The 27,216-nt window shown below is 39.7% G+C and overlaps 1 protein-coding gene across 3 annotated transcripts in view; it reads left to right on the top strand.

Moving 5' to 3' along the window:
• The window catches only part of AGO3 (argonaute RISC catalytic component 3), a 137,098-nt gene that overhangs the window by 23,403 nt on the left and 86,479 nt on the right, over positions 1-27,216 (top strand). Inside the window, exon 2 of one of the 3 annotated variants that reach the window (XM_081306198.1) lies at positions 10,353-10,419. The exons of the other annotated variants lie outside the window; for them this stretch is intronic. Coding sequence (XP_081162324.1) covers positions 10,370-10,419 — 50 coding nt within the window. The 5' untranslated portion in view covers positions 10,353-10,369. The remainder of the gene's footprint in view (positions 1-10,352; positions 10,420-27,216) is intronic. 3 annotated transcript variants of the gene reach the window in all.

The following is a 27,216-nucleotide window of genomic DNA, read 5'->3' as shown; positions in this document are numbered from 1 at the left end:
GGATCAATTACCCCAGGACTTATCATAAGTCCTTTTAGTGTAGAAGAACTGCGTCCCAATAATAAGCCTACTGTTCCCTGGGGAAGAGGTCCTTTTACTCCTGTGGGAATGATTTGAATTCCCATCTCTGGGGTTAGTACTGCTCTGGCAGAGGCGCAGATGTCCAGCCCTGCGCTCCCTCTAGTTTGTCTGATGAGGGATTTAATGGATAATGCGTCCTGGGCACTACCTTGATGGGGCTGTTGGGTTCCTCCATTGCCCCATATATTTGTGGTTTGGGGCCCCGGGGCATTGGGCCCTCTAGTCCGTTTTTTGGCAATGGAGCTTGATACCTTTCTCCACGATATCGTGGGTAAACACTTGGTCCTTGTCCGTTTTTTGATAACGGAATACCCTCTATGGTGGTTTGAGAACGGCATTCATTAGCCCAATGTCTCCCTCTACGGCATCGTGGGCAAATACCTGGTATTCTATTCCTTTGATATCCAGCTTTGTTAAACCCTCCTCTTATGGGGCAACTCCTTTTAAAATGTCCTGTTTGATTACAATTATAGCATGTTCTTGGCCTGGCATCTAAAGCCTGTTGTACTGCTGCTAAGACTTGCCCCTGTTCATTAATGTCTCTACATAATTTAATATATGTGTTTAAATCCTCATGTCTCCATGGTCTAATGACCTCTCTGCAGCAACGATTTGCTTGGTCATAAGCCAGTTGTTTTATAAATGGCATTACCTGTTCTGTATTTCCAAATATCCTAGAGGCTGACTGAATAAGTCTATCTACAAATTCAGCATAAGGTTCATTAGTTCCTTGTATTACCTTAGATAATTGACCTTGTAAGTCTCCATGCCCCTGTAAAGTTTTCCATGCCCTAACTGCATCTACAGCAATTTGTGCGTACACACCAGGGTCATATTCAATTTGTTGTCTTTGACCCTCATAAGGTCCCTTCCCCAAAAGCATGTCCATATTTCTTTGAGGGTACCCAGCTTCTGCATTTCGCCTAGCTGTCTCCATGCAAAATTCCTCATTGGCAACCTTCCATAACAAATATTGTCCTCCGTTTAGCACAGATCGACACATGTTAGCCCAATCTGCTGGTGTCATGTCCAAGTTGGTAACAGATTCAACCATGCTTATTGTGAAGGGAGCTTGCGGCCCATAGGTCGTTACAGCCTCCTTTAATTGCTTTATTGTTTTGAAATCTAAAGCACGGTGAATTCGTTGCCCTCCTGCCTGCTCAAGTACAGGGCATGCTAATCTTTGGGGTCCTGCCTCAGAATTCCGTCCATCAACTACGGTAGTTGAGGGCCGCTCAGCGGTAGATGGAGCTGTTGGCTGAGTTACGCCCTCTGGTGATAGAACGGAGTTGGTAGCAACCTCCTGTTGTAATTCTCCACCTGATGGCTGCTTGTCCTCTAAGCTTGCTTTCTTTAAATTCTCCTCTGTCTGACTAGCTTGAGAGACCTTCTCTTTTGCTTGACCTAGCGTTTTTTCTACCATAGTCTGGACCTCTAACAATTTACTTAACAGTTTTTCGGTTTGTTTTTTATTGGATTCTAATCTACTATAACCTAACCCAATAAGGTAGGATAAAACAAAGCCGAAGCAGAATGAAACAAAGACGGAGCAGACAATGGTTGTATCAATTTTCTCTTTCTCAGGGCTGAATAACTTCAAACCTTGAGCCAACCATTTTTTCCAGTTCGCCTGAGAAAATTCTAGGGCTAGGGAGCTCGAAATGAAAACAAAATAAATCAAAACAAGAACACATTGTTTTCTGAGAAGGTCATCCATCCTGTCGCCTTCCCTCAGGGGCGAGCAATTTACTCACCTCTAAGCTTCAGGCGTTCCCCGCACGGGCCGCCAAATGCCGCAGTCTTGGCTGGGCACAGAATCACGAGCCAATCAAGCAGGAACAAAACTTTATTTTGAAAAAGCCGCTAACACTCTCAGCGCCAGCAAGTCAAAAACCGGTCCTCCCACGAGGGTGTCCGACCGGAACCGCGCGCCGACCGGAACCCCCCGTCCTCTCCGACCTCCTCCGGAATTCCCTCCTACTATCCTTCCCCAACCAATGGGAACTCTCCAGCAGTCCCGTAAAGTCCCGTAACTTGAGTCCGGTAGCAGGCCAAGGTGAACAGCGGGAGTCCAGTTTGCATATGAATGTAAATTTTAACATAATCATCTCAGTGGCTAGCTGGCGTCACTTTACAACCAAAGGTGCCATACATCGTATATATGCTTGTGGCTCCTAGCAAACATCTCCATTTATTTTCTTCAAAAGACCTGCTTTTGTCTTAAGTTATCCTGATATTATTACATGACTAGTCAGTTAACACTGGTGTTGGTTCACACTTGTAATCCCTGCAACTCCAGAGGATGAGCCAGGAAGGATCACATGTTCAAGGCAATTTAGCTAGACCCTGCCTCAAAATACTAAACTTAGAAAGGACTGGGGATGTCCCTTAGCAGGTAGAGCACTTTGGGTCAATATGTAACCCCCCCAAAAAAAAAAAATTGTTGGTGGCTTTCTGAAACTGTTAGTTCAGTTGCAATAGTTCAACAACTGAAATTCTAGAAATTAGAAGGCGACGGTATACAACTTTGCAGTTCCTTTTCATTAGCAAAACAGTTAAGGGTCAAAATGCAGCAGTTTGTTACATCTAATTTAACTTTACCAAAATGGTTAAAACTACAACAAATTGTTTTATTTTTAGTGTAAATTTTTTTTTATTCTAATTTGTTGTATATCTTTGGTTGTATACAAAGTATATTCACACCATTCATGTCTTCATACATGTACTTAGGGTAATGATGTCCATCTCGTTCCATTGTCTTTCCTACCCCCATCCCGGCTCCCTTACCTTCCCAACCCTTTACCCTATCTAGAGATCATCTAATCCTCCCATGCTCCCCGTCCCAACTCTGCTATGAATCAGCCTCCTTGTAACAGAGAAAACATTTGGCATTTTTGTTTTGGGATTGGCTAACTTCATTTAGCATTATATTCTCCAACTCCATTCATTTACCTGCAAATGCCATGATTCTATTCTCTTTTTTGGCTGAGCAATATTTCATTGTTTATATATATCAAATTTTCTTTATCTATTTATCTACTGAAGGGGATCTAGGTTGGTTCCACAGTTTAGCTATTGTGGTGTAGTGTAAGATGTTTTTATTGTTGCCTTCCATAATGTCATTATTGATTCTTTTCTAAGTGACTTAAGTTTTTAAATACTTAAACTAATGCGTATGAGATTTATCTTGTCCATATGCCACATGAACAAATATTTGGCACTAAGGCATTAATCATAATAATAGAATGAGGTATTGTGGCCAAACAAATTTCCACTTTAGTCAGAGGAGTTTTCTTGGACAAAATATCCAGGAAGTGCTTGTGAATCATTTTGTGAGTCAACCTTTCTACAAATTTATTCTTAGCTTTTCTTTCTGTTGTCCCCCCCCCCCTTTCTGCAAGAAATTGGATTTTCTCCTTCTTTCTTTTCCCTATTAAGTGCTTTTGATTGAAAATAATTATTTGGTAAAATAACAAGTTTTTTCAATGAAAGAATAGAGTTTTTCGTTTGTTTGAAAACAAAGAATAGGTTTGTTAAGCAGATTTCAAATGCTGCTAGTTTGGTTTTTGTTGTTGTTGTTGTTGTTGTTGTTATTTTAACAGGTGATAGTCACAATAACTAAAAGCCAGCTATTTTTAGAAATACTATGGTATACATTCTCTAACTTGAGATTTTATGCTAGTTTTTCCAACTACTAAATATGCATGGGGATAAGCTCTGATTAGGTACGTATTTAAAATCACTAGATGGTGGAATTACAAACATTTTCAAAAGTTGTATAGGCAACATTATTATAACTGTAAGATGTATTTTAAACATTAATAAAAATTTGAAGGAAACTTGAAATGGTAGTAGGTTGTCATTGAATTTCTTGGTTCAGTTTTACAAATTGAATATTTATGGTCATTGTACTATTATTGATATTACTCTTCTGATATGATTAAAAACAATGGCAAATATTTGTGCATATTGCACATGGAGGTAATATAATACCACCCATTGAATTTTAGAAGGAAAAACTAAATACACTGATACCATTTTGACCTTTAAATAGAAATTTCAGATCGGCAGAAGGAACTCTATTGTTAAGAATATTGTTAGCATAGTGTTAGAGTTGGATAGTATGCTAACAGAAAGACATAATGTTTTTAATAACTTTCTTGATGTATAATTCACATACTGTAAAATTCACCCAAGTATACAACTCAGTGGTTTTTAGTGTATTCACAGAGATAATGTACACTGCCATTTAATTGTAGAACATACCATCCTCCCCAAAAGAAAATCTTTCCTCATTTGTAGTCACTCACCCTTGCCTCCATCCTCACGTCCCTGCCAACCACTATTCTACTCTCCGTCTCAGTAGATTTGTCTCTTGTAGACATCTAATGTACATGGAGTCATATAATATGTGGTTTTTTGTGATGAGCTTCTTTGTCTTTGTATAATGTTTTCAGGTTTTACTCATGTTATAGCATGTGCCAGTATTATACTTCATTTATTTTTACTGCTGAGTGATATTCCACTAATTGATACATTATGCTTATCCACTCATCAGTCAATGTTTTAGGTTGTTTCCATTTTTTGACTGCTATGAATAAAGTTGTTATAAACATTCATGTGTAGGATTCTGTGTGGGACATATATTTTCAATTCTCTTGGTTATGTACTTAAGAGTGAAATTGTGATGATTCTGTGTTTACTCTTGGAGATACTTCCAGACTCTTTACTAAAGTGGCTGTACCATTTTATTTTATTTTATTTTTCAATTTATGTATTTTGCACTGGGGATTGAACCCAGGAAAGCTTCACTATCTAGCTACATCCTCAGTCCTTCTTAAATTTTTACTTTGAGATAGGGTCTTGCTAAGTTGCTAAGACTAAACTTGCACTTGGCAATTCTCCTGTCTCAGCCTCCTGAGTTGCTGTGATTATAGGCATGCACCACTGTGCCTGGTCACTATACCATTTAATATTACTACTAATAGTGAACAAGGATTCCATTTTCTCCACATTCTCACCAATATTTGTTATTATCTCTTTTTATTTTATTAATATTTTTTAGTTGTTCATTGACCTTTATTTTATTTATTTACATATGATGCTGAGGATCGAACCCAGTGCCTCACACATGCCAGGCAAGCACTCTACCACTGAGCTGCAACCCCAGCCCTCTTTTTTTTATTTTCGTCATTCTAATGAGTATGAAGTAGTATCTCCTTGTCATTTTTTTTTAAAGAGAGAGTGAGAGAGATAGAGAATTTTAATATTTTATTTTTTAGTTATCGGCGGACACAACATCTTTGTTTGTATGTGGTGCTGAGGATCGAACCCAGGCCGCACGCATGCCAGGGGATCACGCTACCGCTTGAGCCACATCCCCAGCCCCTCCTTGTCATTTTGATAACAGAATTTTCCCAGTGGCTAATGATATTGCACATCTTTTCATATATTTACTGACCATTTGCATATTTTCTTTGGAGAAATATCTTTTTAGGTCTCTTGCCCATTTTTTAAATTGGGTCATTTGACTTTAGAATGTAGGTTGTTGGGGCTGGGGATGTGGCTCAAGTGTTAGAGCGCTGGCCTGGCATGCGTGCAGCCCGGGTTCGAACCTCAGCACCACTTCTTTGTTAATATATGGTGCTGAGGATCGAACCTGGGCTGCATGCATGCCAGGTGAGCGCGCTACCACTTGAGCCACATCCCCAGCCCCAAGATCACATATTTTTAATAAGTGAAATTTATTTGACCTTGTACTCATCTGTAAATAGATAAATATACATGTACACATTTTTAAAATTATGTAGACATGTACTACTATTTTAATATATAACTATAGAAAAATTAAAAGTGAGAAATTTTGAAATAAATTATTAAAACTATATTTAAATAATTTGAAATTTTCAGGTTAATGGTAGCATGCATGTGCTAATTGGTGGCACCACTGTAACTCTCTCTCTTTTTTTTTAATGATATTAGAAATCGAACCCAAGTCCTTGCATATTACTAGCAAGTGCTCTACCACTGAATGATATCCTACCCTGGCTGTTAACTCTTGTATGTTGCAAAAGTCTTATTTTCTCAAGATTCCTGGTGTATTGTGTGTGACATGTGACCATCTGACATGGACCAAGTGAGAACACTCATGACAATCCATATTCATGAATTTTGCAAATCTTAATTTCCCTCTTTTTCTTTCTTTCTTTCCTCCCTCGCTTCCTTTCTAATTAAATTAAATCTATTAAACCCAGAGGCACTCTACCACTGAGCTATTGTCGGGGTTTTTAGCCCCCCATCTCCTCCTGACTATCAGGAGAAGTGGGGAAAGCACGCCCTGACCAGGATGAGCCAAGAAAGGTAAAGGTCGACTGGCGGCCCGCTCCCTATGCGGAAGAGTCCTAGACCTATCCTGGAGGTGGTCTGCTTCTTCCTTCACCACCCACAGCACTGCCTCCTGGCTGATCACCAGGCGCCATCCCAACCATACGTGCGGCCCCAAGACTGGAAAGCGGGCAGCAAGTCATGTCCTATAAGCTATATCTTTGAGACAGTCTATTTTTAAAAATTTCTTCTTTTTCAGATGTACATGACAATAGAGTGTATTTTGACATATTATACATACATGAAGTATAACTTATTCTAATTAGGATCCCATTCTTGTGGTTGTACATGATTGGAGTTTCACTGGTAGTGTATTCATGTATTAACATAGAAAGGTTAGATCTAATTAATTCTACTGCCTTTTCTATCCCCATCCTCCCTACTCTTCCCTTCATTCCTCTTTGTCTAATCCACCATCCCCCCACCTTCTGGGTTAGCATCCACTCATCAGAGAGAACATTTGACCTTTTGGGGTTTTTTTGGGGGGGTGGTATACTGGCGATTGAATTTAGGGGCACTCAACCACTGAACCACATCCCCAGCCCTATTTTGTATTTTATTTAGAGACAGGGTCTCACTGAGTTGCTTAGCATCTCGCAGTTGCTGAGGCTGGCTTTGAACTTGCGATCTTCCTGCCTCAGCCTCCCGAGCTATTGGGATTACAGGCGTGCGCCACCGCACTCCGCTGACTTTGGTTTTTTTGGGATTGGCTTATTTCACTTAGCATGATAGTCTCCAGATCCATCCATTTACCAGCAAGAGTCATAAAGTCACTCTTTTTATGAGTAATATTCAATTGTGTATATATACCACATTTTCTTTATCCATTCATCTGGCAAAGGGCATCTAGATTGGTTCCATAACTTAGCTATTGTGAATTGAGCTGCTATAAACATTGATGTAGCTGCATCATTGTAGTGTGCTGATAAGTCCTTTGTGTATATACCAAGGAGTGGAATAACTGGATCAAATGGTACTTCCATTCCAAGTTTCTGAGGAATCTCCATACTGCTTTCCAGGGTGGTTACATCAATTTTTAGTCCCACCAGCAACATATAAGTGCACCCTTTTCCCCACATCCTCTTCAACATTTACTATTGCTTGTATTCTTTTTTTAAAAAAAATATTTTTTTAATTGTAGGTGGACATAAAATCTTTATTTCATTTGTATGTGGTACTGAGCATCGAACCCAGTGCCTCATTTGTGTGAGGAGAACACGCTACCACTGAACCACAACCCCAGTCCCTATTGCTTGTATTCTTGATAATTGCCATTCTGCTTGGAGTGAGATGGAATCTCAGTGTAGTTTTAATTTGCATTTCTCTAATTGCTATTTGTTGACTGATCATATATCTTCTATCAAGCGCCTGTTTGGTTCCTTTGCCCATTTATTGACTGGGTTATTTGTGGTTTTGGTGTTAAGTTTTTTGAGTTTTTTGTATATACTAGAGATTAATGCTCTATCTGAGGTGCAGGTAGTAAAGATTTTCTCCTGAAGCTCTTGAGTGTTTCCTTTGCTATGAAGATGCTTTTTAGTTTGATACCATCCCATTTATTGATTCTGCATTTTTACTTCTTATGCGTTAAGAGTCTTGCTGAGGAAATCATTTCCTAAGATGACATGATGGAAAGTTGGGCCTACATTTTCTTCTTGTAGGGACAGGATCTCTGGTCTAATGCCTAGGTCCTTGATCTACTTTGAGTTTTTTCAGGGTGAGAGGGGTTAAATTTCATTCCGCTACATATGGATTTCCAGTTTTCCCAGCATCATTTGTTGAAGAGGCTGTCTTTTCTTCAGTGTATGTTTATAGTGCTTTTTTGTCTTTTATGAGATAACTGTATTTATGTGGGTGAGACAGGGTCTTGCTAAGTTGCTCAGAATGGCCTGGAACTTATGATCTTTCTGCCTTAACTTCCCAGGGAGCAGGGATTCCCACCATGCTGGGCTACAAATCTTTATTTCTAATTGTTAGATGAAAATTAAACAAATATTTTGTGGGGTACCTCTGGTACGTACTTTAAATTTTTCTGGATTAGCAGTAATGAGTTCTAAGATAGTGGCAACAGTGGGGTAAAAGGATGGCATAGATGGTTTTTTAGGGCGGTGCTGGGGATGCAATCCAGGATTGTACACATATTAGGCAAATGCTCTACTACTGACCATACTCCTAGCCCTAGCTGCAATATTTAGAGAAAGAAAGAATGATTTAAGTCCATGGGGAAAGGGAAGAAATACGAATGGCTTCATAATTCCTAGCTTGTGCAGTGGTGATAGCTTTAACAGAAATACAGATTGTGAAAGGAACAGGTTTTTTAATATTTTGCTTTGGATATTTAGAGGTTGAATTGCACAAAGAATATTAAAATGGAGCAGTTCGCTTGGAACTAAGTGCCAAGAGTTCAGAAGATAAGTCAAAGTGGAGATTGAGATTTGAGGCTTGTCAGCATGAGGTGATAGTTAAAAGCTAGGGAAATGTGTAAAGTCGAGATAAGCAGACTGAGAATAGATTTCTGGTGATACCATTCTTTCTCTTTGGAAGACATAAAGTGGAAAGGTAGGAGACTAGGGACAGGATAGAAGCTATTTCAAAGAAGGCAAAACACAGATGGTCATTTTCAGGGAACAATATTTGATCACAATGGCAAATGCCAAAGAAGCCAAGAATATTAAGGCTGAAAAGAGGCTATTAGTGTTGGCTATTAAGACATCCATGGCCTGAAGGAGAAGTATTCTAGAAGAGAGTTGTTGGTGTAAACCAAAATAAATTAAAATTTTTTTCTCAATCTGAAGTAATCTATTAGTACGTGTGAGTACAGTACTAAAATGTTTACCACACTAGTGGGTTATTATAAAAAAAATTCAAATGAGCAATGACTACAAATATTTGTCTTAAAATGCTCCATTTTGGGGGCTGAGATTCTGGCTCTGAGGAGAGCGTTCGCCTCACATTCGTGAAATGCTGGGTTCAATCCTCAGCACCACATAAAAATTTAAAAAATAAAAGATATGTGTCTACCTATAACTAAAAAAAATAAATATTAAAAAAATGCTCCAGTTTGCCATAGATTTTATTGCAAAGTTAAACATTTGATCTGGGGCGGAAGGTATAGCTCAGTGGTGAGGCTCATGCTTAACATGTGCAAGACTCTGGGTTCACTCCCCAGCAACACCCTCCACACACACTTCCAACAAAAAAGAAGTGATCTAAAGTATAGCCCCTTTCTTCTCTGTACTGCATCTCTTAAACTTCATCTTCTTAAAAAATATGTATTTTTTTCTAGTGTTTGGACACAGTACCTTTATTTTATTTATTTTATTTTTATGTGGTACAGAGGATTGAAACCAGTGATTCAAATTTGCTAGGCAAGTGCTCCACCACTGAGCTACAACTCCAATCCCTTAGACATTATCTTGATAACAAAATTGTTCATTAGTTACCTTCTATGCTACTTACCACAGTTTTGAACATAAATTATAGATTGGAATGATACAAGGAGAGACTGCCAGCAGTTTTAGTTGCGTTTTATAAACCTCTGGATGATTTTAGCATTTGTTATAGCTTAGCAAAAGTCCTTGCTATAGTGACAGATTAACTTATTGCTGGGGATGCTAAATTAATATGAATAGACCTATAGGGGAAATACTCTTTCATGTCCTCTTCAATAGACCAGAATAATATTTCCCATTTTAACTTTGGGGAGCAGAGAATTAAAAGATATCTAAAAATGAGATGAAGGTGGATCTCTGAGCTTATAGTAAAAACAGAAAAATAATTTCTTCTTTTCCTTTTTACATTGAAATTTCCCTTTCCTACCATTTTGCTGCTGTATGAGTCAGGTGGTAAATTGGAACTTACTGAAATCGCTATTAAATTTTACTTTACAGTCTATGCACGAGAGAGCATGATGGAGTCAAAAGACTTGGTACCAGAATGTAGGAAGTGGTGGTTGAGGTAAGAGTGGGAAGGTCGGCTATAGCCCTTTATAAGACCTAACATACTCAGATAGGTTCCATTTTTGGAGTAATTAGCAGATGAATCCTTAAGGATCCTTAATGTCTAAGAGAATGCATTATATTATATTCTGCAAGAATTCTTCCTTCCATAGATTAAAGCTGTTAATAAAAAGAGACTAAAGAGTGATTAAAAGTTCTCATCCCCGTTTACTTAGATTTTCTTTTCCAAATTGCTTTCCTAAATTACTGTTTTAGAAACAAAACTATTTTAGGACTGGGGGTATAGCTCTGTGTTAGAGTGCCTGCCTAATAAATTAAGCCCTGGGTTAAACCCCAGTACTGGAAATGAAATAAAACAGAATTTAAAATATTTTAGCCAGGTACAGTTATGCACACTTTTTTGTTCTACCTTGCCTATGTTAATAATAAAAAATATTATTATTATTAAAAGACTAGTCTTTCATAACTACAGTGTACAGAAAACTCATTTAACAGTTTCTGTTAATTATTAGAATTAATTCTTAGTGTTAATTTATTATAATTGATGCTAATACATTGTGGTGTATTCATTTGTTATTGGGAAAACTTTTTTTTTTCCAGGTCTGAGGACCAAGTTTAGGGCCTTGCACATTCTAGGCAAGCTCTCTGCTATTGAGCTAAATCCCCAGCCCCTTGTTACTGGGAAAACTTTGATATAATTCTTGAAGTATATTTGTGAGATAATCATGCTTCAATTTTTATGAAAAAGTAGTATCATAAATATTCGCTTCTTACCACACCCCGTCTCGGAAATTAGTTCACTAATATCCCCTTTGTTTCCTGAGACTAGTGTCCCATTTTTATTTTATTTATTGGTACTAGGAATTTTAACACAGGGAGGCTCTACCATGCAGTCATATTCACAGCCCTTTTTTATTTTTTATTTTGATACAGGTCTCACTAAGTTGCTTAGAGCCTTGCTAAATTGCTGAGGCTGACCTTAACATTGTGATCATCCTGCTTCCTGTGTTCCTGGGATTATAGACATGCACCACTGCCTGAAGCATTTTTTTTTTTTAAAGGAGGAGGAGAGAGAGAGAGAGAGAGAGAGAGAGAGAGGGAGAGGGAGAGAGGGAGAGGGAGAGAGAGAATTTTTAATATTTATTTTTTAGTTCTCGGTGGACACAACATCTTTGTTGGTATGTGGTGCTGAGGATCGAACCCGGGCCGCACGCATGCAAGGCGAGCGCACTACCGCTTGAGCCACATCCCCAGCCCAAGCATTTTTATATATAAAGAAATTCAAGTCCGATTGAGTAACTCATATTAATTGAGTGGCAAAGTGGGACTAAAAACTGATGTCTGTTTATTGCTTCTCTGGTACTTACATTACCACATATTTTAAAGTTTTCTCAAGTGGGCAGTTTCCCATTTCAAACTTTCTTCATAATCAATAGTAATTCTGCTGTTGTAGTTTACTGGGCAGCTGGATACATGACTATTGTAGAGAGGGTTTTCCTCTTGTTCCCTATGCCTGCCTGATGAACATTTCAATAACAGTATCTTTTAAGATTAGGATTAAGAATTTTAAATTCCTGGTTTTATCATTTTATTGACTTGCCAACTAAAATTTCACTAAAATTCTAAGTATGTCAGTTAATTATATCACACTAATAAGGAGTTAAAGTGGAAATACATAGTAATGGTTGGTCCTCATGAAAACTGATTGTTTCCCTTTGTAGCTAAAAACTAAACTAACCTATTTAGTTTTTTTTTTTTTTTTTTTATATACTGGAGAGTAAATCTAGGGCTGCACATGTTCTATCACTGAACTACACCCCAATTTCTGTGGAAACTTAAGAGTTGTTGAGTGTTAAAATTGCCAAGTATGGGCTGGGGTTATGGCTCAGTGCTAGAGCACCCACCTAGCAAGTGTGGGGCCCTGGGTTCAATCCTTGGCACCACATAAAAATAAAGGTATTGTGTCCAACTACAACTAAAAAAATATTTTTTAAAAATTGCCAAGTATACTATAGAATTTAGGCTCTGTAGTATACTTGGCAAATGTCAATGTAATTATTCATAGAAGAGTTTCTATATCTGATCTTGTAATGAAATCTATCATGTTTCATTATTTGGTATTCTTATAATTAAATTTTGCTATCAGAGAAGATTATGAAAATTATTGTGATCTTTATATATCTTCCCCAACAATTGATTATATAGATAGTTTTTGAATGGTTCTAGCAAGGACGAACTAAGGTATTTCATAAGGTAATATAATCTACTTTTGAATAACTATGATGGTTAGAAAACTGGAAATTTTTGTTCCAAAATTTAGCTTCCTAAATTTTTTCAACAATTTCCTAACCCTGTCCTCTCATACAAGATAGATTTCTGCCTAGTTTTGCATCTCATATTTCATTGAAATAGCCAAACTTCATAATTTTGTGGTCCTATTCCAGACTGAAAGTTCCTAATTTGATTTATTTTTAATCATATCATATGATCGTCTATCAGGATTGCCACCTTCTAGCTATGTTTCAATGTTTAGGGTTTAAAAAATTCCCCAGATTGAACTGAGTACTCCAAAATATAAAATGATTATGTAGTATTTGTCTTATTATCTGGGTACTTTATTTATTTTTTTAAAGGCACCCTGTTTATTTTATTTTATTTTTTTAATAAAGAGAGAGGGAGAGAGAATTTTTTAATATTTATTTTTTATTTATCGGCGGACACAACATCTTTGTCTGTATGTGGTGCTGAGGATCGAACCCGGGCCGCACGCATGCCAGGCGGGCGGGCACGCTACTGCTTGAGCCACATCCCCAGCCCTATCTGGGTACTTTAAATATATGCAACCGATCCCCAAGATGGCCGCGAATAGAGTGCATCACACCCCATGTACCGCACCACTGCGCGGGTGAATAACAAGTTAGAACGACAAAAAACTATCTTGTTAGGAACTTACAACAAAATGGGGGTGCACCGAAACCTAGAGGAAGGATTTCCAGCACCGAGGTCCGGTAATTGAGTCTCATACACGAGCCAACTGTGCGACCGGAGATCCGGGCTGACTGATCCACACGGCCCGCCCCGTGGCTATAGACGGCGGGGAGCCACCGAGAAGCGACCAGCAAGCAGGGAGATTGCTGCAGATTCTGTGGAATCCTGCCGCCTGAGCACTCACGGAGCCCCAGGCTGAGTTCAGGATTTCAGACGGGGAAGGAAACAGGACAGTTCTATCCCCCACAACGGAAACTCCACCAAGGAAACCAGCGGCCACCATCTTGGAGAGCTGAAGTAACCACCGCCACTCTCTGACAGATTGCAACAATGAAACAGGTTACTCAGCTCATCTCCCATTCAGCGGGGAATTCGCATAAAATCTCTCCTAGGCTCTCCGGGGAAGGGATTATCAGAGCAAGCCTGCATAAAGACGCAGGGAAAACTAGAGACACCCGACCTTCAACTCCCCCTCCCATCAGCGGAGAAAACGAAACCAGTATTGCCAGTGCGGTGGGGGGGGAGGGGGGAGGGGGGGTTCTCAATAGCCACCCTCCACGCCCAACAAATGGCAGGCCCAGAGTACAGTTTGAACTGCCGAGAGGCATCACTCAGGGGAAGTCTGGTCTAGCAGGAGAAACTAGGACTAGCAGGAGAAACCAGGGGACTAGAGGCCAGGCCCTCGCGGCTGGATAATGCACGCGCGCCTGCGAAACTCCACCTGCCGCCCGCGCGTCTGGGCGGCTGGAGTCCGCCCCCCGCCGGCGACCGACCGCACGACTGGGCAGCTAGAGATTGCCTGCCCACCAGCAACAGCCAGCCCATTGCCCCTGCGACTGGGTGGGTGGCTGGAGACAGCACGCCTGCCTGCAATAGCCGGACCATTGCCCCTGCGATTGAGCGACTAGAGATCGCCTGCCCACCAGCGACAGCCGGCCCATTGCCCCTGCGACTGAGCAGCTGGAAACCGCACGCCCGACGGCGACCAATCACCCGCCGGCTGCCTGCGCGACTAGGCAGCTGCAGACCGCCCGCCCACCAGCAATAGCCAGCCCGTTGCCGCTGCGACTGGGCAGCTGGAGACCGCATGCCCGCTGGCAACAGCCGGCCCATTGCCCCTGCGACTGAGCAGCTGGAAACCGCATGCCCGTTGGCGACCAATCGCCCGCCGGCGACCAATCGCCCGCCGGCTGCCAGCGTAACTGGGCAGCTGGATACCGCCCGGCCGCCGGCGTCCGGGAGCTGAAACCAATCAGAGGCAGTCCAGTCCCACCCCTCCATTCGGACACCGCAGTAAGGAGCCTGGGGCCCGCCATAGCAGAGAGGTGACGTCACTGGAGCTTGGCCGTCGGAATTCCTTCCCAGCGGAATCCACCTTAGCAAGCATAGTCTACCAACACAAAGGAAAGACAACAGAGATATATAAAAAAAAAACAAATTTATACAAGAGAGCAGAAACACAGCAATCAAATAGAGCTGGAAAGTAGTGTGAACATCATAAAAAAAACAAGGGAAAAAAGGAGTACAAACAATGCAGGACAACTTAATTCTACAGGAGGACCTAGAAGCATCAGAAACAGGGATAGGGAAAGAACTCAAGGCATACCTAACTCAGATGGAAAGGAATATTAGAGAAGACATGAGACAGCAAGTCCAAGCAATAAAGGTATATTTTGAAAATGAATTAAACAAACAAATTCAAATGGCAAAGAACAAGCTTTACCAGGAGATAGAGATCTTAAAAAAAAAATCAAACAGTAATCCTAGAAATGCAGGAAACTATAAACCAAATTAAGAACTCAAACGAGAATATTACAAATAGACTACATCAAGTAGAAGTCAGAACATCAGATAATGAAGACAAAGTTTATCAACTTGAAAAGAATATAGTCAACACAGAAAAGATGCTTAAATCCCATGAGCAATCTATTCAAGAAATATGGGATGTCATAAAAAAACCAAATTTGAGAGTCATCGGGATAGAAGAAGGCATAGAGAATCAAACCAAAGGAATGGACAACCTATTAAATGAAATAATTCTAGAAAACTTCCCAGAGATGAAAGATGGAATGAATTGCCAAATCCTGGAAGCCTACAGGACCCCAAACATTGAAAACCGTAATAGACCAACTCCAAGACATATAATTATGAAGATAGCCAACATACAGAACAAGGAGAGAATATTAAAAGCTACGAGAGAAAGGAGGCAGATTACATTCAGGGGTAAACCAATTAGGTTAACGATTGATTTTTCATCACAGACTTTAAAAGCGAGAAGATCCTGGAACAATGTATTTCAAACGCTGAAAAATAATGGTTTCCAACTAAGAATACTGTATCCAGCAAAATTAAGCTTCAGATTTGACAATGAAATTAAAATCTTTCACGATAAACAAAAGCTAAAAGAATTCGCAGCCAGAAAACCAGCACTGCAAAGCATTTTGAGCAAAATACTATAAGAAGAGGAATTGAAAAATAGTGCCCCAAACTAATAACAGGAGGTATCTCAGTAAAGGGGGAGGAAAATAACCAAAAAGTAAAAACTAGCCAAACTAAAATAAATAAATAAATAAACATGACTGGAAGTACAAATCATATTTCAATTGTAACCTTAAAGGTTAATGGCCTAAACTTACCAATCAAGAGACATAGGCTAGTAACCTGGACCAAAAAAACAAATCCAACAATATGCTGCCTTCAGGAGACTCATATGATAGGAAAAGACATACACAGGCTGAAGGTAAAAGGTTGGGAAAAATCATCACTCACATGGCCCTCGGAAGCAAGCAGGAGTGGCCATACTCATATCGAATAAAATCAACTTCAAACCTAAGTTAATCAAAAGGGATGAAGAAGGACACTATATACTGTTAAAAGGAACCATCCACCAACAAGACATAACAATTATCAATTTGTATGCACCAAACAATGGAGCTGCAACGTTCATAAAACAAACTCTCCTCAAGTTCAAGAGTCAAATAGACTACAACACAATAATTATGGGTGACTTCAACACACCGCTCTCACCATTAGACAGATCCTCTAGACAAAAGCTGAATAAAGACACTATTGAACTCAATAGCACAATCAATAACCTAGATTTAACCGACATATATAGAATATATCAACCATCATCAAGTGGATACACGTTCTTCTCAGCAGCACATGGATCCTACTCAAAGATAGACTATATATTATGCCATAGGGCAACTCTTAGTAAATATAAAGGCGTGGAGATAATACCATGTCCACCATGCGGCCTGCGCAATAGTTTCATTAATGAGGTTCTAGGCATAAAGTTAGTTAGATGAGATTGAAATAAAACACACAGACTCAGTTACCTTATTTATATTGCCAGGTCTGAGACTGCTCCCCTCTCTGGTTCCCTCCTCTAACTGCCCAGTAGGGCAGCAAGGATTACTCAGGGCTAGCAGGAGAGAGAGAGAGTTTGAACACGCCTGGGAGTAGCCTTTTATTGGGGAACAAGAGATTCAGGGGAGAATTCCATCCAATGAAGGTTGATGGGGGACCGCACTCCAAGGTCAGGGTCAGTGATTGGGCCCCCGTTGTCAGTGGTCAGGCACACCCCCACACAGATTGGCTCTCTCATCAGGAAAGAGCCGGGAAAGCTCCGACACAGCCAGAGCGCCTCAGACCATTAACGGGAGCCACCCAATCACGTGTCAGAAATGGCTTCCCACAACCATGCACCATATCTGATCATAATGGAATGAAACTGGAAGTCAATGATAAAAGAAGGAAGGAAAAATCCTACATCACATGGAAAATGAACAATATGTTACTGAATGATCAGTGGATTACAGAAGACATAAAGGAGGAGATAGAAAAATTCATAGAGACAAATGACAATACAGACACAACATACCGGAATCTATGGGACACAATGAAAGCAGTTTTAAGAGGTAAAATCATTTCTTGGAGTTCTTTCCTCAAAAAAAGAAAAAACCAACAAATAAATGAACTCACACTACACCTCAGAAACCTAGAAAAGGAAGAGCAAAACAATAGCAAATGTAGTAGAAGACAAGAAATAATTAAAATTAGAGCAGAAATCAATGAAATTGAAACAAAAAAAAAACCATTGAAAAAATTGAAAAAACTAAAAGTTGGTTCTTTGAAAAAATAAATAAGATCTACAGGCCCTTAGCCATGCTAACGAAGAGAAGAAGAGAGAGAACTCAAATTACTAACATATGGGATGAAAAATGCAATATCACAACAGACACTACAGAAGATAATTAGAAAATATGTTGAAACCCTATATTCCAATAAAATAGAAGATAGTGAAGATATCGATAAATTTCTTAAGTCATACGATCTGCCCAGATTGAGTCAGGAAGACACAATTTAAACAGACCAATAACAAAGGAAGAAATTGAAGAAGCCATCAAAAGACTACCAACCAAAAAAAGCCCTGGACCGGATGGGTATACCGCGGAGTTATACAAAACCTTCAAAGAAGAATTAATACCAATACTTTTCAAGCTATTTCAAGAAATAGAAAAAGAAGGACCTCTTCCAAATTCATTCTATGAGGCCAACATCACCCTGATCCCGAAACCAGACAAAGGCACTTCAAAGAAAGAAAACTACAGACCAATATCTCTAATGAACTTGGATGCAAAAATTCTCAATAAAATCCTGGCGAATCAAATTTAAAAGCATATCAAAAAAATTGTACACCATGATCACGTAGGATTCATCCCTGGGATGCAAGGCTGGTTCAATATACGGAAATCAATAAATACTATTCACCACATCAATAGACTTAAAGACAAGAACCATATGATCATCTCGATAGATGCAGAAAAAGCATTTGACAATGTACAGCATCCCTTTATGTTCAAAACACTAGAAAAACTAGAGATAACAGGAACTTACCTCAACATTGTAAAAGGTATATATGCTAAACCTCAGGCTAGCATCATCCTAAATGGAGAAAAACTGAAGGCATTCCCTCTAAAATCTGGAACAAGACAGGGATGCCCTCTATCACCACTTCTATTCAATTTAGTTCTTGAAACACTAGCCAGAGCAATTAGACAGACAAAAGAAATTAAAGGCATAAAAATAGGAAAAGAAGAACTTAAATTATCGCTATTTGCGGATGACATGATAATATATTTAACAGACCCAAAAGGGTCTACAAAGAAACTGCTAGAGTTAATAAATGAATTCAGCAAAGTGGCAGGATATAAAATCAACATGCATAAATCAAAGGCATTCCTGTATATCAGCAACAAAACTTCTGAAATGGAAATGAGGAAAACCACCCCATTCACAATATCCTCAAAGAAAATAAAATACTTGGGAATCAACCTAACAAAAGAGGTGAAAGATTTATACAATGAAAACTACAGAACCCTAAAGAGAGAGATAGAAGATCTTAGAAGATGGAAAATTGTACCCTGTTCATGGATAGGCAGAACTAACATCATCAAAATGCCGGTACTACCCAAAGTTCTCTACAGGTTTAATGCGATGCCAATTAAAATCCCAACGGCATTTCTTGTAGAAATAGATAAAGCAATCATGAAATTCATATGGAAAAACAAAAGACCCAGAATAGCAAAAGCAATTCTAAGCAGGAAGTGTGAATCTGGAGGTATAGCGATACCAGAGTTCAAACTGTACTACAAAGCAATAGTAACAAAAACAGCGTGGTACTGGTACCAAAACAGGCAGGTTGGCCAGTGGTACAGAATAGAGGACACAGAAACCAATCCACAAAATTACAACTTTCTTATATTTGATAAAGGGGATAAAAGCATGCAATGGCGGAAGGATAGCATCTTCAACAAATGGTGCTGGGAAAATTGGAAATCCATATGCAACAAAATGAAACTGAATCCCTTTCTCTCGCCATGCACAAAAGTTAACTCAAAATGGATCAAGGAGCTAGATATCAAATCAGACACACTGCGTCTGATAGAAGAAAAAGTTGGCTACGATCTACATACTGTGGGGTCGGGCTCCAAATTTCTTAATAGGACGCCCATAGCCCAAGAGTTAATAACAAGAATAAATAAATGGGACTTACTTAAACTAAAAAGTTTTTTCTCAGCAAGAGAAACAATAAGAGAGGTGAATAGAGAGCCTACATCCTGGGAACAAATTTTTACCCCTCACACTTCAGATAGAGCCATAATATCCAGAATATACAAAGAACTCAAAAAATTAAACAATAAGATAACAAATAACCCAATCAACAAATGGGCCAAGGACCTGAGCAGACACTTCACAGAGGAGGGCATACAATCAATCAACAAGTACATGAAAAAATGCTCACCATCTCTAGCAGTCAGAGAAATGCAAATCAAAACCACCCTAAGATACCATCTCACTCCAGTAAGATTGGTAGCCATTATGAAGTCAAACAACAATAAGTGTTGGCGAGGATGTGGGGAAAAGGGTACACTTGTACACTGCTGGTGGGACTGCAAATTGGTAAGGCCAATTTGGAAAGCAGTATGGAGATACCTGGGAAAGCTGGGAATGGATCCACCATTTGACCCAGGTATCACCCTCCTCGGACTATTCCCTGAGGATCTTAAAAGAGCGTACTATAGGGATACTGCCACATCAATGATCATAGTGGCACAATTCACAATAGCTAGGCTGTGGAACCAACCTAGATGCCCTTCAATAGATGAATGGATAAAAAAAATGTGGCATCTGTACACAACGGAGTACTACGTAGCAATAAAAAATGACAAAATCATAGAATTTGCAGGGAAATGGATGGCATTAGAGCATATTATGCTAAGCGAAGCTAGCCAATCCTTAAAAAACAAATGCCAAATGTCTTCTTTGATATACAGAGAGCAACTAAGAACAGAACAGGGAGTAAGAGCATGAGGAAAAGATTAACATTAAACAAAGACGAGTGGGGGGAGAGAAAGGGAGAGAGAAGGGAAAGCATATGGAAATGAAAGGAGACCCTCAATGTTACACAAAATTCTACCACGCGGCCTGCGCAGTGGTTTCATTAATGAGGTTCTAGGCATAAAGGTAGTTAGAAGAGATCGAAATAAAACACACAAACTCAGTTACCTTATTTATATTGTTAGGTCCGAGACGGCTCACCTCTCTGCTTCCCACCTCTAGCCGTCCAGCAGGGCAGCGAGGATTACTCAGGGCTAGCAGGAGAGAGAGAGAGAGCGAACACGCCTGGGAGTAGCCCTTTATTGGGGAACAAGAGATTCAGGGGAGAAGTCCATCCAATGAAGGCTGAGAGCGGGCTGCACTCCAAGGTCAGGGTCAGTGGTCAGGCACACCCCCACACGGATGGGCTCTCTCATCAGGAAAGGGTCGGGAAATCTTCGACAGAGCCAAAGCGCCTCAAGCCCTTAACGGGAGTCACCCAATCACGTGTTAGAATGGCTTCCCACATATCCCCCCTTTCTTTTCTTAACAATGAGGCGGCGGTTCACTCTCTGGAGTTCCTGGATTCTTGATTGTAAGACTCGCCATCCTATAGTTACAATACAAAAGAGAATTAACAGCAAAGAGAATAATCCAATAATGTACCAAGCGGAGTGTTTAAGAATATTTCCAGGGTTGAATCCATTTAACTCCTTCAATATTTGGTTAGCCAAAGAAGAAGGATCTGAAAAATCAGCTCTATTATTTTGAATGTCTTGGATATGGTGATGAAGTTCCAGAATATCCAAGCTATTATTACTATTTTGCCAAATACCTAATAAATGGTTTTTAACTTTCTCCCAATCCCAGAGAGAAGCATTGTACTTGGCAGCTGTAACACATACATACTTATAATTAGCATGGCATTTAAGCCTTTCCTTAAATTTTAAGGCTGAAAGTTCATTACCTATGTCTATGACAGTCGCCTCTAAGGCGTTTAATTTAGTTTCAATCCTCTCATCAATATTTACTTGATTACGTAGAGCCTTGGAAGTATTTTGAGCTAAATTATTAAGAAATTTTGCATGCTGAATATTTTGAGACAACGTCAGAGACGCAGAGACAGTTGAGGCAATAAATGAGACCAGTGCTAAAACACAAACAATTATGACTCCAATAGCACGTTTAGGTCTTGTTAGCTGGGCATGAATTTGCTGCAGGACTTGTAAACCAGCATCAGCATACCATGGCTCTGAAATATTAGCAGGTAATAAAACGAAAGAGGGCTGATGAAGTATCAGCACTCCTTTTCCTCCATTATACCTAGTAATACAATTGGTTAGGTTGCACTTATTACAAGTAACAGCATATCTGTCATCTATCCATCTAACTTTTACATTTCCAATAATTGAAACATAAGGAGATTGGACACAAGCTCTTAAGCCATAGCAAGATCCTTCTTTACAGTTGTTGCTGACAAATTTTGGTAAAGGTTTATCTGTAAAATGTAAAAATTCTGAGGCAGCAATTAAATGCCAAATATATTTTTGAACATTTCCTTCACTATAAGTCAAAATATTACTAACAAATCCTGTAGGTGTCATAGCAGAATTTCTTCGTAATTGTCTCTTATCAATTTTTGGAGACCAGTCTAAAATATACCCACTAGCCTTAGACACCTTATGTTGTACAGGAAAGGTATTTACACAATCCATCCATTTAGGAAAGGTGCTAATTTCAATTGTAGAACTATTTGGACAGTGGGGTATCAGTGGAGGTTTTGCAGAAATGACTGGCTTGTTATGGGAAAGTCCCATCTTAATTACTGATCTAGTATTAGGTTTTAAGTCCCCATAAATAGAATCATTTGTCAGTCTAGGTCTACCAATCACTGTCTTTTCTTCGAATGATACTTTTAGACAGCCAGCATGTTTATCATGTGACCAACACAAAGGTAATTGGGCACTGTAGCCAGAATGATTAAATCTAGTCACATGATTGGGAGTAATATGAGTATCTGTAAATCCTCCCATCATGAATGAGTCATTAGTAAATACTGGAATAGATTCTCCAGTCCACACAGCTGGGTGTACCAGTGGTGGATCTGGGAAATATGTCCAATAAGTGTCTACTTGATTCCCTTTTACCTGACAGCCCAGTAGGGCAGTTATTGTTGCTACCATCAAGACTGGGGTCCTGTTCTTTCCTAGGCGTCGAAGTATTCGGGAAGCCTGGGTTGTTAGCTTCTTTTTTTTTTTTTTTTTTTTTAAGGTCTTAAATTTCTTTTTTTTTTTTTTTTTATTGGTTGTTCACAACATTACAAAGCTCTTGACATAACATACTTCATACATTGGACTGAAGTGGTTTATGAACCCCCAATTTTACCCCAAATGCAGATTGCAGAGTCACATCGGTTACACTTCCACAATTTTACATAATGTCCTATTGGTCATTGTTGTATTCTGCTACCTTTCCTATCCCCTACTATCCCCCCTCCCCTCCCTTCCCAACTTCTCTCTCTACCCCATCTACTGTAATTCATTTCTCTCCTTGTTTATTTTCCCATTCCCTCACAACCTCTTGTATGTAATTTTGTATAGCAATGAGGGTCTCCCTTCATTTCCATGCAATTTCCCTTTTCTCACCCTTTCCCTCCCATCTCATGTCTCTGTTTAATATTAATCTTTTCTTCCTACTCTTCCTCCCTGCTCTGTTCATAGTTGCTCTCATTATATCAAAGAAGACATTTGGTATTTGTTTTTTAGGGATTGGCTAGCTTCACTAAGCATAATCTGCTCTAGTGCCATCCATTTCCCTGCAAATTCTATGATTTTGTCATTTTTTATTGCTGCATAGTACTCCATTGTGTATAGATGCCACATTTTTTTTATCCATTCATCTACTGAGGGGCATCTGGGTTGGTTCCACAGTCTAGCAATTGTGAATTGTGCTGCTATGAACATCGATGTGGCAGTATCCTTGTAGCATGCTCTTTTAAGGTCTTCAGGGAATAGTCCAAGAAGGGCTTGTTAGCTTCTTAACGTCTTTCCACGAAATCAGCTTTTCGGCTGGTTCAATCTGGTCTTTCTTCATCTTTTTCCGATATCTCCTCCTTCTGGGTAGTGACTCCTCCGGGTCGATCCTCAGTTGCTTGAGTCTGGGTTCTATCTCCTCCATGTCTGATAGCACGTTCAGGCACCCAAATAGGATGGAAAGAGCCTTCTGGGAAGATACAAGCATGACCTCGGCCCCATGTTATTACCGGGTCCGGACCCTTCCACTGACCAGTTTGTAAATCTTGCCACAGAACTCTGCCTAAAGGGCCTGTTACTGAGGGAGACATTTGTCTTTCAGCAGCAGTGTGACCTTCTGCATCACAGTTTAAAAAATGTAAAACAAACAAGGCATGATTAAGGCTATTTTGGGGAGTCACAATCCTATTCCCCCCTTTTAATTTTTGTAATTGAAGCTTAATAGATAAATGAGCTCGTTCCACAATGGCTTGACCTTGGGGGTTATAAGGAATTCCTGTTTTATGATTCATTTTAAACTCTTGGCAAAATTGTTGAAAAGAAGAGCTTATGTAAGCTGGAGCATTATCTGTTTTAATCTGCATAGGGCACCCTAAAACGGAAAAGGCTGCTAAGCAATGAGAAATTACATGTTGAGTATTTTCCTTAGTATGTGCTGTGGCAAAAATAAATCTACAATAAGTGTCCACTATGACATGCACATAACATTCCTTACCAAATTGAGGAATATGAGTTACATCCATTTGCCATATCTGATTTGGTTTTAATCCACGGGGATTTACCCCTGATGGCAGAGATGGAGTGTGAATAACACACTTAGGGCATTGGCTTACAATCTGACGAGCTTGTTCTCTCGTAATATTAAATTTTTTACGTAAGCTAGAAGCATTTTGATGATGCAAGGAATGGGAAGCTAGTGCACAGTCATACGAAGACATCTGTTGACAAAAAGCTACTAACTTATCAATTTTGTCATTACCTGAAACTAGAGGTCCAGGAAGATTAGTATGGGCACGTATGTGTCCTATGAAACATGGGTACTTTCGCATTAGTACTGTCTTGTAAATTATGAAATAATTCAAATAACTCCTGTGATGAAGTAAACCCAATAACTGAGGTTTCAATATTTTGGGTAACTCCGACTGCATATAAGTTGTCAGAATAAATATTAATAGGCTCATTTGGAAAGTAATCTAAGGCACAGATCAGAGCTTGAAGCTCTGCTCTTTGGGCAGAAGTACAAGAAGTTTGTATTACCTCTGTGTGAACACAGCTGAAGAAACCTGCCTTACCGGAGTTTGAAGCATCCGTGAACACCGATAAAGCTTTCTCTATTGGATAAGCTCGTACAATCTTTGGAAAGATAAGTGACGTTAATGATGCAAATTGTATAATCTTATCACGAGGATAATGGCTATCTATCTGCCCAGGAAAATCAGCAAAAGCTATCTGCCATGAGCTAGAAGTTTGAAAAAGCCAATTAGTCTGTTGAACAGAAAATGGAATAATTATGATATCAGGCTCAGATCCAATTAATTGTAAAATCCTAGTTCTACCTTTAATTACTAATTGAGCTATAGAATCATGAAAAGGAATTAATGTTTTTTGAGGGGAGTGGGATAAATAAATCCACTCAATAACTCCTAATCTTTGCCATATGGCTCCTGTTGGGGTATGCTCAGTTGGAAATATTAATAAATACACTATTTCTTTAGGATCTATCCTAGTAAGCTGTGCATTTTTAATTGCAATTTCAACTTTTCTTGAGGCTGTTTTGGCCTCCAAGGTTAGCTGCCGTAGAGAGGTTGGAGAATGATTTCCTTGTAATATCTGAAATAAAGGACTTAATTTAGAAGTAGTTAGTTTTAAGGATGGCTTTAGCCAATTAATCTCTCTTAAAAGCCTTGAAAATCATTAGGGGTTTGTACAGAAACTGTTTGTTCCGCTCCGGTAAAATTAAAGATGGCGGCCCCCATGGTCGATGCGATGACGTCACATTGCGCGACCACCTACTTCCTCATTTTTGTTCCGGGGGCAGGCCAACCGGAAGTTTGTGTCCCGGCTTGGTGGAAATGATGATAAGAAGGCGGGCTCATCCGCGCCATCTGAATCTACCGCGTGGCGTTGAGTCCTGCAATATCTATTATTGTTAGTAAATGGAGCTCTGAACTTAAAACCGCGCATGCGACACTTGCGCACAAAATGATTATTTTTTCCACAAACGTAACATCTACCGCTCAGAGAAAATCTGGCTAAAGAAATCCAATCGCTAGGAGAAAGGGGTTGTGAGCAAATATTTTCTATCAGACTCTATACAAAAGGCGAATTTGGACCATACGTCTCACATGCATTTTTTAATTCTTTAATAGTTTTAAATGGGATTACAGCATGAACTCTCTCTGATCTTGCTCATTAGTTTGCTCAAAAACTGGAAAGAGGTGAAAGCCAGTAGTATCCTCTCCCATTTCTTGAGCCTTCTTAATACCTTGCTGGACTGGGGTAAGAAAAGTCATTTTTAATTCAGCATACCTGTTAAATTTGGTCCTTCTAGCAGGTACCGGCCGAATTCGAATAGTTTGGGCAGGCGGTGTTAAACGCAGCCTATTAAAATTTCTCTCTAAGTCCTGAATTTCAACATCTGATTCCTCTTCCTCAGACTGTGAGCCGCGGTCAGACTCTGCACTATCGCCATTTTGAATTTGGGTTTCTAAACCACGTGGTTGGGAAGAACCCTGGGCCCCTCTAGGAGTCTCTTCCGTATTTTCCTCTCTAGCAAGATCATCTACCTCTTCCGGAGGGCTCTCTAGGATTTGGGAGGTTTCTCCTCTATGATGTTGCTCTGTACAATCTGCCTGGGGGCTAGCCTGATCTTGTGAGTTTAGGTTCACATTTTTAACCTTTGGCTTGGCCCCTAGTGCCTTTGTTTTTAAATGGCTTAAGGGAAAGGGAATTAATTTAGCCTCAGACTGATTCTCCATTTGAATAGACCTAACAGCTCGTTGAATGCCTTTTAAAAGGTCCTCAGGGGGCCACGAACTCTGGCCCATATATTCAAAAAGACAAACTTCTAGGTCTGTCCAAGTTTTCTGTATATTCTCTATGCCTCCAGGTAGTTCATTAGAAAGACAGACTCTCTGTAACTTCCTTCCTAATTTCTCCCAAGTAAGTAAATTTGGAGATTCCTGTTCACAAAACCAAGGACAATATTCACCTACAATCTTTAAAAATTGTAATAACTGAGTTTTCTTTATCTGTTTTCCTTTCTGATTAATTACACTGTCTAAAATAGTTAGATACATTTCCTTATCCGTAGAAGTTGAATTTCCCATTTTAAGTAATTTAACGTCTCTTTCCTTCAATATCTCCAGGTATTTTTGTGACCCAATTGTCACCTCTTCCTTTATCTTTATTTTTATTCCTTATCTTCCTTCATCTTTATTTTTTTCCTTATCTTTATAGCGCGCTCCCACTCAATCTAACTAATCTAGAATGCCCCCCTCGTGGGCGCCAATTCTACCACACGGCCTGTGCAGTGGTTTCATTAATGAGGTTCTAGGCATAAAGGTAGTTAGAAGAGATCGAAATAAAACACACAAACTCAGTTACCTTATTTATATTGCTAGGTCCGAGACAGCTCACCTCTCTGGTTCCCACCTCTAGCCGCCCAGCAGGGCAGCGAGGATTACTCAGGGCTAGCAGGAGAGAGAGAGAGTGAACACACCTGGGAGTAGCCCTTTATTGGGGAACAAGAGATTCAGGGGAGAATTCCATCCAATGAAGGCTGAGGGGAGGCTGCACTCCAAGGTCAGGGTCAGTGATTGGGTCCCCGGGGTCAGTGGTCAGGCACACCCCCACACGGATGGGGTCTCATCAGGAAAGGGTCGGGAAAG

Source organism: Spermophilus citellus, assembly GCF_964194105.1.
Source record: "Spermophilus citellus genome assembly, chromosome: 9".
Taxonomy (NCBI): domain Eukaryota; kingdom Metazoa; phylum Chordata; class Mammalia; order Rodentia; family Sciuridae; genus Spermophilus; species Spermophilus citellus.
This window is presented reverse-complemented; position numbering and strand designations above follow the sequence as displayed.